The 12,887-nt window shown below is 53.3% G+C and overlaps 1 protein-coding gene across 1 annotated transcript in view; it reads left to right on the top strand.

The window, feature by feature from the left end:
* Exoc3l2 (exocyst complex component 3 like 2) overlaps positions 1-12,887 on the top strand; it is a 22,399-nt gene that overhangs the window by 3,536 nt on the left and 5,976 nt on the right. Inside the window, exons 4-11 of the mRNA XM_055615448.1 lie at positions 5-258; positions 3,693-3,804; positions 5,357-5,458; positions 5,550-5,650; positions 6,300-6,410; positions 8,887-9,022; positions 12,251-12,373; positions 12,669-12,824. Coding sequence (XP_055471423.1) covers positions 5-258; positions 3,693-3,804; positions 5,357-5,458; positions 5,550-5,650; positions 6,300-6,410; positions 8,887-9,022; positions 12,251-12,373; positions 12,669-12,824 — 1,095 coding nt within the window. The remainder of the gene's footprint in view (positions 1-4; positions 259-3,692; positions 3,805-5,356; positions 5,459-5,549; positions 5,651-6,299; positions 6,411-8,886; positions 9,023-12,250; positions 12,374-12,668; positions 12,825-12,887) is intronic.

The following is a 12,887-nucleotide window of genomic DNA, read 5'->3' as shown; positions in this document are numbered from 1 at the left end:
GGAGGAGGCGGCGGCGCCGGGCGCGCGCGGCGCTCTGGCCGGGCAGCTGGAGGCGCTGCGTGCGCGGCTGCTGGAGGACGTGGCTGCCGTGCGGGGCCGTCTGGCGCCCGCCTACCCCGCGGCGCTGCGCGCCGGAGCCGTCTACCTGCGGGGCTACCACGAGGCGCTGGCCGAGTGGCTCGGGGCGGCCGCGCGCCGCAGGCTCCCGCTGGCCGATCGCTACGCGCTGCTGCACTGGCACAACCAGGTGTACCCCAGGTGAGCCTGGGGCGCCCTGGGCTGTGCGCGCCTTACCCCCCAGACACCTTGTTCAAGTATTGCATTTAGGGATAGCTCAGGGATGTAGGATTTAGGGATGTAGCCCCGGCTAGCTTGAGTTTTTTGAGTCAGGGTCCCGCTGTGTAGCTCAGTCTGGCCTTGGACTCAGAGATCCGGCTGCCTCTGCATCTTGAGGGCTGCCGTAAAAGCAAACACCGCCATACCCAGCTTTTTGGGCTTGTGTGTTTTGTTTTTGTTTATATGCATGTGCGTCTGTGCAGATGCATGTACCCAGGCGTGCTGGGGCCTGAAGAGACCAGAGGAAGGCGTTTGTCCTCCCTCCCCCCGCGGAGGCAGAGTTACAGCCCGGGTGCTGGGAACCTCTGCAAAATACAGCAAGTGCGCCTAACCACTGAGCCTCCGCGCCAGCTCCTCCTCCTTCGCTCTTTCTCCGCCCCCTCAATTAACAATAATCAAACCTCATATAAATTTCATTGGCTGCAGTGCTGACACCTTGCAAAGCTCACTTTGAACTTCTGATCCTCCTTCACCCCCTTATTCTTTCATTCTGTTTGTTATGATTAAAAAAAAAAAAAAAAAACACTGACCAAAAGCAATTTACGGGAGGGAAGGGGTTTATTTCCGCTCACAGGTCACAATCCTCACTGCCCCTCACTGAGGGAAATCAGGGCAGGAACTCAAGCAGGAATTTGAAGGCATGCTGGCTAGCTGTTCCTCACACACAGCATGACCTCTGACCAAGGGACTCACAGCCAAGGAAATGCAGCAGAAATCATGGAGGGCTGCTGCTTGCTGGCTGACAAGCTACCTCAGCTAACTCATTGTATAGCTCAGGACCAGCTGCCCAGGGAATGGGTCCACCCACAGTGGGCGAGGCCCCTCCGGGTCAGGTAACAAGACACACCCCCAAAGACTGATCTGAGGACTGTCTCAGTTCAGGATTCTCCTCTACTAAATTGGCAGTTAGCAGTTAACCTAGGCCTTCCCTAGTGCTGGGATTACAGGCGTAAACAACGCAAAAGTGGAGCCGGCTATGACACTGACCCTTACTGGCCTTCTCTCACGAACATCCACCTTGTACCAGTTTTGTTGGTAGTGGAACCTTGGTGGACTGAGCTGATGGCCTTGGGGAAGGGTCCTCATGATGGCCCTTCCTCATTCACTGCATCTGAGGCTGTCACTGTCCCAGGCCTAAGGCGTTAGCCCTCTACATCTTGGTGCTTTGCCTCTTGGGGACTTCAAATCTTAGCACAGTGGTCCTTCCACACCCCAAACCTAGAACCCCATGGCATGTTCTCATTAAGAGTTTCCGGCACCACTGTCCAGTGCTGGGGACCCTTCTGGTCACTGATAACATGAGCAGGACTAGCTCCACCCTTCCAGGGCCAAGATTTTAGTGTGGTAAATCTCTGTTCCACGGCCTCTCAGATTGCATACTACTGAGCCTTAGAATTCTAGAATGTGGCTGGGGAGATGGTTCGACTGTTAATGGCTAGACTCACAACCAAAAATACAAGGTTTCTAGAATGCAGCTGTGTGCGATAGCCCACAGCTGCATTCCAGGCGCTTGAGAGGCAGAGGCAGGCAGATCTCTGAGTTCAGCCTGGGCTACAGAGTGAGTTCCGGGACAGCCAGGGCTACATGGGGAAACCTGGCCTCAAAAACAAAACAAAATAAAGCAAGCAAGCAAGCAAACAAGCCAAAATTCTCTCTCTCTCTCTCTCTCTCTCTCTCTCTGTGTTCTGGGAATGAAGTCCCTGGCTTTGCATGCTCTAACATAGTAAACACGCAGTCTGCACTGATCTACAGCCTCAACCCCCTCCCCACTTTTTTTTTTTTTTTTTTTTTCTGTGTGAGACAGGATCTTAGCCCAGATAGCCCAGGTTGGATCTGAACTCTCTGTATGTCAGGCAAGCCTTGAACTTCCGATTTTCCCCTTTCAGCCCTCCAAGTATCTAGAGAGGCAAGCCTGCTAGGCAGATTATTGCTTTGTTTGTTTTTTGAGCCAGGTTTTCTTTGGGTAGCCCTGGCTGTCTGGAACTCTGTAAACCAGGCTGGCCTCCACCTGCCCCTGCCTCCTGAGTGCTGGGATTACAGGCATGTGCCAGCCACCACCCGGCAAGGCAGATATTTTTTAAAGATTTCTTTTTATCTTTGTGTGTGTGCATGCGTGTGTATGCCAGTGGCAGCCAGAAGTGGGGGATTGGACCCAGTGAAGCTGGACCGACAGGCAGTTGTGAGTTGCCTTGTGGGTGCTGGGAACGGGACCCCCAAGTCCTCTGCCAGAGCAGCCAGTGCCTTTCACAGCTGAGTCATCTCTCCAGGCGCAGAATCATTTTTTTTTTTTTAAAGGTGTGACAGGTTTACAGCTCTTTCAGCCTGTCAACGTTAGTGCTAAAAGGCTACTGCTTGTGTGTTCCAAGCCCTTTGGGTCACTGGGCTCTGTCACTGCTCAGCACCCTTGCTCCCAGTTCTAGAGCCTTACCTCTTTGAATCTACAGGTGCCCTATTCTCTAGAGGGGAGCAGAGGGTGTGGTGTGGGGTCCCGGGTTAGGCCTCACACCCTCCCTAGGGAGAAAGAAGTTAGCTGCTTCCAAGTCCCACGTCAGAGAATGAAAGGATATAGCAAAGTGAGGCATCCAGCAAAGTCACACACATTTGTAATCTGAAGCAACTGGGAGGCAGAAGGATGGAGAGTTCAAAGTGAGCCTGGGCTATGCAGTGAGTTGCAGGCAAGCCTGGGCTACACAGTCTCTAAAAAAAAAAAAAAAAAAAAAAAAAAAAAAAAAAAATTTTTTTTTAAAGGTCAGAGCACTGTGATCAAAAGACTAGGAAGGCAACAGCTGGTTGCCATTAGAATTCATGTCAGTGAGGTCTGAGATTATTCATGACAGGTAGAGGCAGGATGTGAGCCTGAAAAGCTCTTGGAAGCAATAAGGCACGGGCCAGGAGTCAGAGGGAAATGGCATTTCTGAGCAAGCAGACCGCACAAGGAAAGCTCTCGTGAGGGTGGGTGATGGGAGGTATGGAAAGGGCCAAGCTGGGCTGGGCTGGGAAGCCCCATCCTCACCCTGCCAGGGCCAGGTGAGGCTAAGCTCCTAAGTTTAGAGGGAAGGGGGGGCTCCACCTGGCAAAGCTGATCCTGGGCAAGGCTTCCCCCATCAGCTCGTCATGCCTGAACTTGACAGCTAAGTCCTGCCCGGACACCATCCATCACGGAGCTAACTCCGAGTACTGGAGCCAAGGGAGACATAATTCTAAACACTTCCTGTGAGAGATGTGAAAGGCTGGCCCCTGGAGAGGAAGGGTGTGGTCCAGGCCGGCCAACGCTGTGGCTGTGGGGACTCGTGGAAGAGCCTAAGATCCAGCCCCACCTCTCACAGACCTCTCTGTCTCCTGTTTCCCCATTGCAGGGAGATTCTGGGCCTGGTGGATTTGGTTGCCTTGGAGAATGGGGAGCTGGGGCCCCTCCTGTCTGCTGGCACGCTTCGAGGTCTGGAAGATGAATGTGTCACCGATGTGAAGGTACCTAGGACTCCGCCTCTTGGGATGGGGAGGAATTCTGTAGAAAGAGGGAGGTCACATCGGGCTTGGAAAGCTTCCCGCCACCGTGTCCCCCCACCTCACCCCATTGCCCCACCCCACCCCACCCCACCCCGTCTACTCACCGGAGTCCTGTCTAAAGGCCATTGACACACAAATCCATAGCAGACCTTCCTTCCTTCCGTCCTTTATCTCTTTTTCTCCCTCCTTCCCTTCCTCCCCCATATCTTTCATTCTCTTTTTATTCTTAACTTTATTCTTCTGACACAGGGTCTCCCTATTTGACTCCTGTCTCAGCCTCCCTGGTGTTGAGATCACTGCCTCCACCGCCATGCCTGGCCATTTCTCTACATTTTATGTCACCTCCCAAGCACAGAAAGATTTGGTAGGTTCAGACTTTTCAACCCGTGTTGCAAGAGAAGGCCACTCCCAGAGTCTCAGTGCAAGGCCCAGATGCTCACAGCTGACGAGCATCTGTGCAACACATTCACACATCTGAGCAGAGAAAGCGATGAATGACCAAGGTTGCACGAGAACAGCTTTAATCTCAGCCCTCAGAAAGCAGAGGCAGGCAGATCTCTGTGCATTCAGGCCAGCCTGGTCTACATAGGGAGCCCAGGACAGCCAGGGCTACATAGTGGGAGTCTATCTCAAAACAAAACAAAACAAAACAAAACAAGCAGTTAATTAGGGGTCCGCTGGAATCACATATGTCAAAATACTCTCACTTGTTGAATGGACACTCCGCTGGACCAGGGAATCAGATATGCACCTCTAGAGTTCTTTCTGTGTACCTCATATATTGCTGAGATGGAACAGGGGCATTTTGCAAGTGCTCTACCACTGGCCACACCCCAGCCCCTCACTGGGGGATTCTAGGCAGGGGCTCTACCACTGACCCCCCCCAGCCCCTCACTGGGAAATTCTAGGCAGGGGCTCTACCATTGAACCATACCCTAGCCCCTCACTGGGGGATTCTAGGCAGGGGCTCTACCACTAAGACACACCCCAGCCCCTCACTGGGGGATTCTAGGCAGGGGTTCTACCACTGAGACACACCCCAGCGCCTCACTGGGGGATTCTAGGCAGTTGGTTCACCACTGAGCCGCATATCTATTCTTTACCTTTTGGCTTTTTGTTGTTTGCGGTACAGGCTTTTTATGTGTAGCCCGGGGTGTCCTGGAACTCGATCTGTAGACCAGGCTGGACTCAAACTCAGAAATCTGCCTGCCTTTGTCTCCCAAGTGCTGGGATTAAGGCATGCAACACCACCATTGCCTGGTCAATATATCTAGAGCAAAAACAAAAACAAAAAAACAAGTCCTAGGGTTTTAGTATGAAGTCCTAGGGCCCAGAGAGGGAAGGAGGAAGCTGGGAGTTTGGGGCCAGCTTCTCTGCCCATGCTTCATCTTGACCTTGGAGTTTGTGGCTTGAACCCAGAACTTCATGGTGAAGCATCAAGGGGAGGTTGGGTGGGGGGAGAGAGCAAGGGCCCAGGCTGTACCTGACTTCTGCTGGCTTATCCCCATTGCAGGCTCAGACCCGAGCAGCCCTTCTTCGAGTGCTGCAGGAAGATGAGGAACAGTGGGGCAGCATGAACTACCGGCCCAGTAATCTGGCCCAGGATGTTTGTGAGGTAGGAGGAGGCAGGGGATTGCCTGGGCCACGAGAAGGGCGGAAGGGGGGCGGAACCCTGCCAAGTGTCTCTCTCCTCCTGGTCCACACAGCTGCTGGAAGAGCACACAGAGAGAGCACCCCACATCAGTCAGGAATTCGGGGAGAGAATGGCGCACTGCTGCCTGGGAGGGCTGGCAGAGTTCCTGCAGAGGTAAGGGCAATGGGGAAGAGTATAGGTCTAAGGGGTCTGGCCATCCAGATCTGGTTCACACTGAAATAGTCAGGATGAAAGAGTGTGTACCAGAGGACTTGAATTCAATCCTAGTATCCATGTGAGGGAGCTCACAGTAGTCTGTAACTCCAGCTCCAAGGGGATCTATGGTCTCCCCAGGCACCTGCACCCATATCCACAGAGACACATGCACATGCATAATTCAAAATAAAATCAATCTTTAAGAAGAAGAAAGGCAACAATAATCCTGGAGGCATGGCTCAGGAGTGGAACATTTGCTTAAATCCCCCAGTGAGGAGCTGGGGTGTGGCTCAGTGGTGGAGCCCCTGCCTAGAATCCCCCAGTGAGGGGCTGGGGGTGTGGCTCAGTGGTAGAGCCCCTGCCTAGAATCCCCCAGTGAGGGGCTGGGGGTGTGGCCCAGTCCTAGAGGAGCTCGCTGCCTAACACATAAGAGTCTTTGAGTTCAATCTCCAGCACTCGGAGTGGGTGATTGGAAGTTAAGAAAAGGAGGGTCAGAGATTCCGGGGAGCAGGATCTGCTTTAAATGCCAGGCTGAGTGCCAGGCGTGGGACCTTGGCTCAGCAGGCTGTGTCATCTGTTTTGCCCATTGCCCCCCCCCCCCCGTCAGCTTCCAGCAGAGAGTGGAGCGGTTCCACGAGAACCCAGGGATCCGTGAGCTGCCCTCTGACAACTACATCAGCAGGACTATCTCACTGGTCAACTGTGGCCCGCCCCTGAGGTGAGAACACCTGTGGAGACAGTGTGTGGGAGTCTTGGATAAGCTGAACTGAGGACATAGGTTTCTGGGTGGGTGTCACTGAGTCCTGGGGGGAGCATACGTGGAACTTCAGAGGCATTGGCTCTTGGAGATGGTGGGGGTGGTGACCTATGCCTGTCCAGAGTGTGGGACTCATCCATTGATGAAGAATATTGATGGGTTAGAATTGGATACATATAGAGGCTATACCCAATGAATGATGGAAGAAATCACTTCTGAAGGGCTGGGTGAGGATTCCCAGAAGCCATTGTAAAAGCGACACACAGTAATACCAAAAAATAAGGTGGGAACTGGAGAAATGGCCCAGTGGTTAATAGCACTGACTGTTCTTTAAGGCACCAAGATTCGATTTCCAGAACCTACATTCCCAGTCTATGACTCTAGCCCCAAGGGATCTGATGCCCTCTTCTGGCCTCCAAAGGCACGGACACAATGGTGGACATGGATATACGTACAGGCAAAACACCCAAACACAAAGATTTTTGTGTATTGTTTTTGAGAGAGGGTTTTTTTTCTTTTGGTTTTTTTGAGACAAGGTTTGTTTGTGTTGCCCTGGTTGTCTGGACTTCCTTTGTAGATCAGGTTAGCCTCACAGAGATCCACCTGACTCTGCTTTCTGAGTGCTGGGATTAAGGGCCTGTGCCACTGTATCCATGAGCAATTGAAAAAGACACCTGTTATTTCACGTCTGGCCCCGACATGTGCATGCAATAAACATGTGTGTGTGTGTGTGTACATGCGTGCGTGCATGTGTGCGTGCATGTGTGTGTGTCCTGACTGTCCTGGAACTTACTAGGTAGATCAAGCTGGTCTTGAACTCACAGAGTTCTGACTTTCTCCATTTCCCAAATTCTGGGACTGGTCTCATGTGTCCCTGAAAACAACCTTAAATTTCTGCTCTGCCTGCCTCTGCCTCCCCAGTGCCAGGAGTAGAAGCGAGTGCCACTGTATTGGGCATTGTTGATTTATTCCCGTGGCTGGGCTTAAACCCAGCACCTCAAGCCTCCTTAGTACACGCTACCACCAAGCTGCACCCCTTGAATGGCTTTTATAAAATTGGGGATTCATGGCTCAGCGGAGAAATCCCTTGTAGACAAATCTGAAAACCTGAGTTCCATTCCTGGGACCCACATGGGGGAAGGCAAGAACTGACTCTCTTAGGATGTGCTCCGACCTTCACACATATGCCATGGCAGGCACACCCCCAAAATATAATAATAAATGATGATGACAGCGATGCTGCTGCTGCTGACGATGATGATAAATGGTCAGGCAGGGAAACGCATCTTTACCACCTTCTGGCCTGATTGGAGAAATCAGTACTGTTAACATTATGTGCATATATCCTGACAGGTATTTTCTACACTTCCCAATGCACTCAAACACGTTAAGTATAGCCAGGTGGTGGCAGCGCACACCTTTAATCCCAGAGCTCAGGAAACAGAGGCAGGTGGATCTCTGTGAGTTCAGGGCCAGCCTGGTGTATAGAGTGAGTTCCAGGACAGCTACATAGAGAAACCCTGTCTCCGTGGGGAAAAAAAATCTGGAGACAGTAGGACCTGGGAGAGGGGTCATGAGGGGTAAATGAGGCAGAATAAAGCCTCAGGCAGCAGCCAGCTTTGTTCAGAGCTTCAGACAGTTTCTGAGGGTTAAGAGGAGTCACGTGAGTTAAGCTTGCAACAAGCCCCCCGTGGCAGACGAGCCGCACATGGCAGAAACGTCTCCTCATAGAGGCGTATAAACAGCAACATCCAGTTGTGACAATCTGACATGACCTTACTCCTACCCACTTCACCTGGGATGGCGGCAAAAGCATAACCCAGGAGCAAGTCTGCGGTTTTTAAGAAACTGAGGTCACAGGACTCTTGTCTTGGTTTCTTAGAGTTTCTTTACAAGTACTCAGAGTTCTCTCATGGCTCCATTCTTTTTTTGGGGGGGTCATTGTTGGGTTTTGTTTATATTTTGATTTGTTTTGGTTTGGTTTTTCAAGACAGGGTTTCTCTGTGTAGCTTTGTCGATCCTTTGTAGACCAGGCTGGCCTCAAACTCACAGAGATCTGCCTGACTCTGCCTCCCAGTGTGTGCCACCACACCTGGCTTCTGTCTGTCTTTTTTAAAAAAGATTTATTTTGTTCTCTCTCTCTCTCTCTCTCTCTCTCTCTCTCTCTCTGTGTGTGTGTGTGTGTGTGTGTGTGTGTGTGTGTGTGTGAGCACAGTCCTCTCAGAGGCCAGAAGGTGTGGGATCCCATGGAACTGTTATGAGCTGCTCTGTGGGTACTGGGAACTGAACTCAGGCGCTCTGAACCACTGAGCCATCTCTCCAGACTCAGGCTGGCCTTGAACTTTAGATCCTCCTGCCTCAGCTTCAGTAACTGGGGTCACAGCAGGGACGCTGGGGGCTGGGCAGCCTTGACTCTGAGCCCTGTGGGTCCTTGCAGGTCTCTGGCTGAGCGGCTGGCCAGGGTGGGCCCCCCTGAGAGTGAGCCCGCCCGGGAAGCGTCAGCCATGGCTCTGGACCGCGTGACCAGACTCTGCCATCGTGTCCTTTCAGAATTGTTGTTCCAGGAACTACAGGTGAGTGAGGCAGGGGACTGGGGTGGGACTGTGCCAGAATGGGTTGGCATCACCCCCCACAGTTCCTTGTAGCCCATGACTCAGCATTCAGGGAAGTAGGGAGGGCTGGGGGTGAGGTGTCTGAGGGAGGGGAAGGGGGCATAGGAAGGAAGAGGTGGGAGGATGTGGCTGAGGGGGGTGGACGGACAGCTGCCAGCGTTAACTGGCATATGCAGCCTGTTCCCTACTGATGTCCCCCAAGTTCATGGCTCCTTATGCCCAGAGCCTCTTGAGATGCTGTGAAGGGGTGAGGTGATAAGATGGCCACTCAGTAGATGGTCTAATAGACCCTGTGCCCCCGAACTCATCCTAGACTCCCAGCTCTGTGACAGAAAGAGCCAGAAGCCTTGCATGGCCCCCTCTGAGCCTCCACTCTCCAGCACCATAGCACCTACCCCTTAACTCATCCCTGCCTCTGGGTCCCAGGCTTTGCGCCTCCCTCTTCTTGGGTGCTCTCACAGCCCAGTGGCACACTCTCCTTGATTCTTCCAAATCTTAACTCAACTATCTCATTCTTAGGAAGAAGTCCCCAGATTATTCCAAGTTAAAATACGGCCCTTCGCCACCCCCTCATGGTGGGGCACCCTTTTCATCCTTCTAATTCAGGAGGCAGTTTGAGGCCAGGGTAGTCTACAGATAGAGTTCCAGGCCAGCCAGAGGTACACAGACAGCTGCCCTGTCTCAAAGATAGGTAGATACATGGATGGATGGCTAGACAGACAGACTGATAGATAGAATACAGCAGGATAGTGACTTGTCCAGCTATGAGGAAGGCTGAGGCAGGAGGATTGCCTGAGCCTAGGAGCTCAGAGTCAACGTGTCCAGTATGGCTGTAGCCCCATTTGTTGCAGGATGGGCAGGAAGAGAAGGAGGAGTCCTGGAGAATTCCAGTACTGTTGGTTTCTCTCCCAAAACACTTAACAGCAGCAGGATATGCCAGAGCTTTGCTTTCCCCCTTTAAGGAGCTGGGGACTGAGCTCAGGCTTTCCACACTAGGTGTGAGCCACACCCCAGCCTCCACTGGGGATCCTAGGCAGGGGCTCTACCATTGAGCCACACCCCAGCCCCTCCCTGGGGGATTCTAGGCAGGGACTCTACCACTGAGCCACACTCCAAGTCTTCCCCCACTGAATCCCTGCCTCACTATGTTGCCCAGGCTGGCTTAGAACTCACAAAATTCTACCTGCCTCTACTTCTTCGGTGTGAGACTAAAGCTGTGCACCACCATGCAAGGCTTGACTCCTGTTTTGATGTGGAGTGAGGGGGTTGGGACAGGGTCTCTCTATGAAGCCCTGGCTATCCTAGAACTCAGTATGTAGCCCAGTCTGGCCTCATCCTTCCCAATACCAGGCTTCCAGTCAGGAGTCCCCACGCTCAGTCTGTGTTCTTCATCTTTTCTCACATTGTATGTTTTGAGATACAAATTAGAGGCCTAGGAAGATCTGAGAAAGAGGGAGGGGAGAGCGTGGGAGATAAAGCTGGCATGGGGTCCCAGAGGAGGAACCGCAGAAAGGGCATGCGCAGAGCCGACATGAGTGTTTAGCCTGTACAGTTGCAGAGCTGTGCTCAAACACACTGGTGAGTGTATGCATGTGTGTGTATTTGTGTACGTGTGTGTGTGTGTGTGTGTGTGTGTGTGTGTGTGCATTTTGGCATGTGTCAGGCGGTGTAGGAGCCTGACCCTCTTCCTCTCCCACTTGTTACCCACCATGGGTCTGTGTTGCCGAGGGCAAGCTGACTGTCTTCACGTCCTAGGAGGCCTTACTTGCTCTAGCCCTGCCGATTGGGCCACCCTTATCCCTGAACCTCCATCATGCAGCAGCCTTATTAAAGGCTTACCGAAGGCCAGGCTTGGCCTAAATCTCTGTTGTCACTTCCTTAAAAGTCCTAATGAGCTCCTTTCCACATTTTGAGGACTTGAGAGGCTGGAGCAGCAGGATCCCAAGATGGAGAATAGCCTGGGCTGCACAGGAGGACTCTGTCTCAAAATGAAACCTATAAAGTGAAACTGACCGTGGCGGCATCTGCTCATGGTCATAGCCCTCAGGAGGTGGAGGCAGGAGGTTCTGAAAACCTGAGAACATCGTCTGCTGCATAAGAGTTGGGGGGGTAGCCTGAGGTACATGACTTTCTGAAAGCAAAAAGGATTAGGATGTTGCTCAGTGATGGAGCAGTTGACTTTATGATGATAAGGCTGAGTGGTGGTTCAGGCCTTTAATCTCAGTATTTGGGAGACAGAGACAGGTAGATCTCTGAGTTTGGGATCTACAGAGAGTTCTAGGACAGTCGGGGCTACACAGAGAAAACCAAAATGATGGTGATGATAAAGACGATGAACAAAGTTCTGAAAGTCCTAATAGTTTTTGAAGGAGGGTCCCCAGTTTTTGTTGTTTTTAAATGGGGTTCCACTATGCCTGGAACTCACTGTGTAGAGCAGGCTGGCTTAAACGCAGATCTGCCTGCCTCTGCCTCCTGGAATTAAAAGGCGAGTCCGAGGGTTAAAGGCCACACCCAGTCTCCAGTTTTCGTTTTGAACTGAGCCCTGAACGTGATGTAAATGTTTTCTCTGGCCATGTTGATCTCTGTGCCAGTTCTCACAGATTCATGGCTGTCTGAACTCTGCACCTTTGAGGGCATGTAGCCCTCCTCTTCGTTCACCCATCTGACATCCTCCCAGTCCTCTGAACCGTGGATTTCCCTCCCCAGAGGGAAGAAATCCTCCGTTTTTACCCACGAGACAGGGTTTCCCTGTGTAGCCATGGCTGTCCTGGGACTCGCTTTGTAGACCATGCTAGCCTGGAACTCACAGAGATCCCCCTGCCTCTGCCTCCTGAGCGCTGTGATTACAGGCGTGTTTAACTAGGCCCAGCTCAGGAAGCCAGGTTCTGACCCTGTCAGTCTGTGAGTCCCAGGAAGGCAGGGGCTAGCAGCTCCCTGATATGCCCTCAACCACCACATAGCCTGTGTTCTTCCCTTGGGAAAAGTTTCAATAAGGTGTTCCCAGCCCGACATGGTACCACCCACCTGTAATCCCAGGATTCAGGAGGTGGAGGACGGGAGATCAAGAGTTCAAGGCCAGCCTGTACTACTGTAATCAAAAGTGGGGGAAAAGGTTTCCTAAGGTGGAGGAGGGGGAGAGAGGGTGGAGAGAGGAGGCTGAACCCCTCCCCTCCACACTATCATCCCCAGCCGCACTTCAACAAGCTGATGCGCAGGAGGTGGCTGAGCAGTTCCGAGGCTCTGGATGGCATCGTGGGCACACTTGGGGCACAGGCCCTGGCCCTGCGCAGGATGCAGGATGAGCCTTACCAGGTGCGCGGAGGGCAGTGCTCCCCCCTTGGGGAAGGGAGACCCTACCAAGGGAGGGGTCTGGGAGCAGGTGGGCGGCTCTCCGCCTGGGACCCTTGGAAACTGGGGTTCAGGGCCAGGTTGGGACCCCTGCGGGGAAGTTTGGGAAGGCTTGGGGTGGGGCACGTTGGGGGAGAGCGGCTCCTCTTCTGGTAGGAGGAGGGGGGCGGTCTGGCTTTGGGGGAGCTGGGTCCTCTGGGAGGGAGGGAGCGTCCGGCCCGGTGGGCAGCGCGCAACCACGGGCCCCCGCTGTCCCCAGGTGCTGGTGGCCGAGCTGCACCGGAGGGCGCTGGTGGAGTACGTGCGGCCGCTGCTCCGCGGGCGCCTGCGCTGTCGCTCGGCGAGGACCCGCGGCCGCGTGGCGGCCAGGCTGCGCGAGGACGCGGCGCAGCTGCAGCGGCTGTTTCGGCGTCTGGTGAGTGCCGGGCCGGGCCTGGGTGAGGGGCTGCGGGGGTGGTGGTGAGGGCTCTCGGCTTGG

Source organism: Psammomys obesus, unplaced genomic scaffold, assembly GCF_907164565.1.
Source record: "Psammomys obesus unplaced genomic scaffold, mPsaObe1.curated_primary_1811, whole genome shotgun sequence".
NCBI classification, from domain to species: Eukaryota; Metazoa; Chordata; class Mammalia; order Rodentia; family Muridae; genus Psammomys; species Psammomys obesus.
This window is presented reverse-complemented; position numbering and strand designations above follow the sequence as displayed.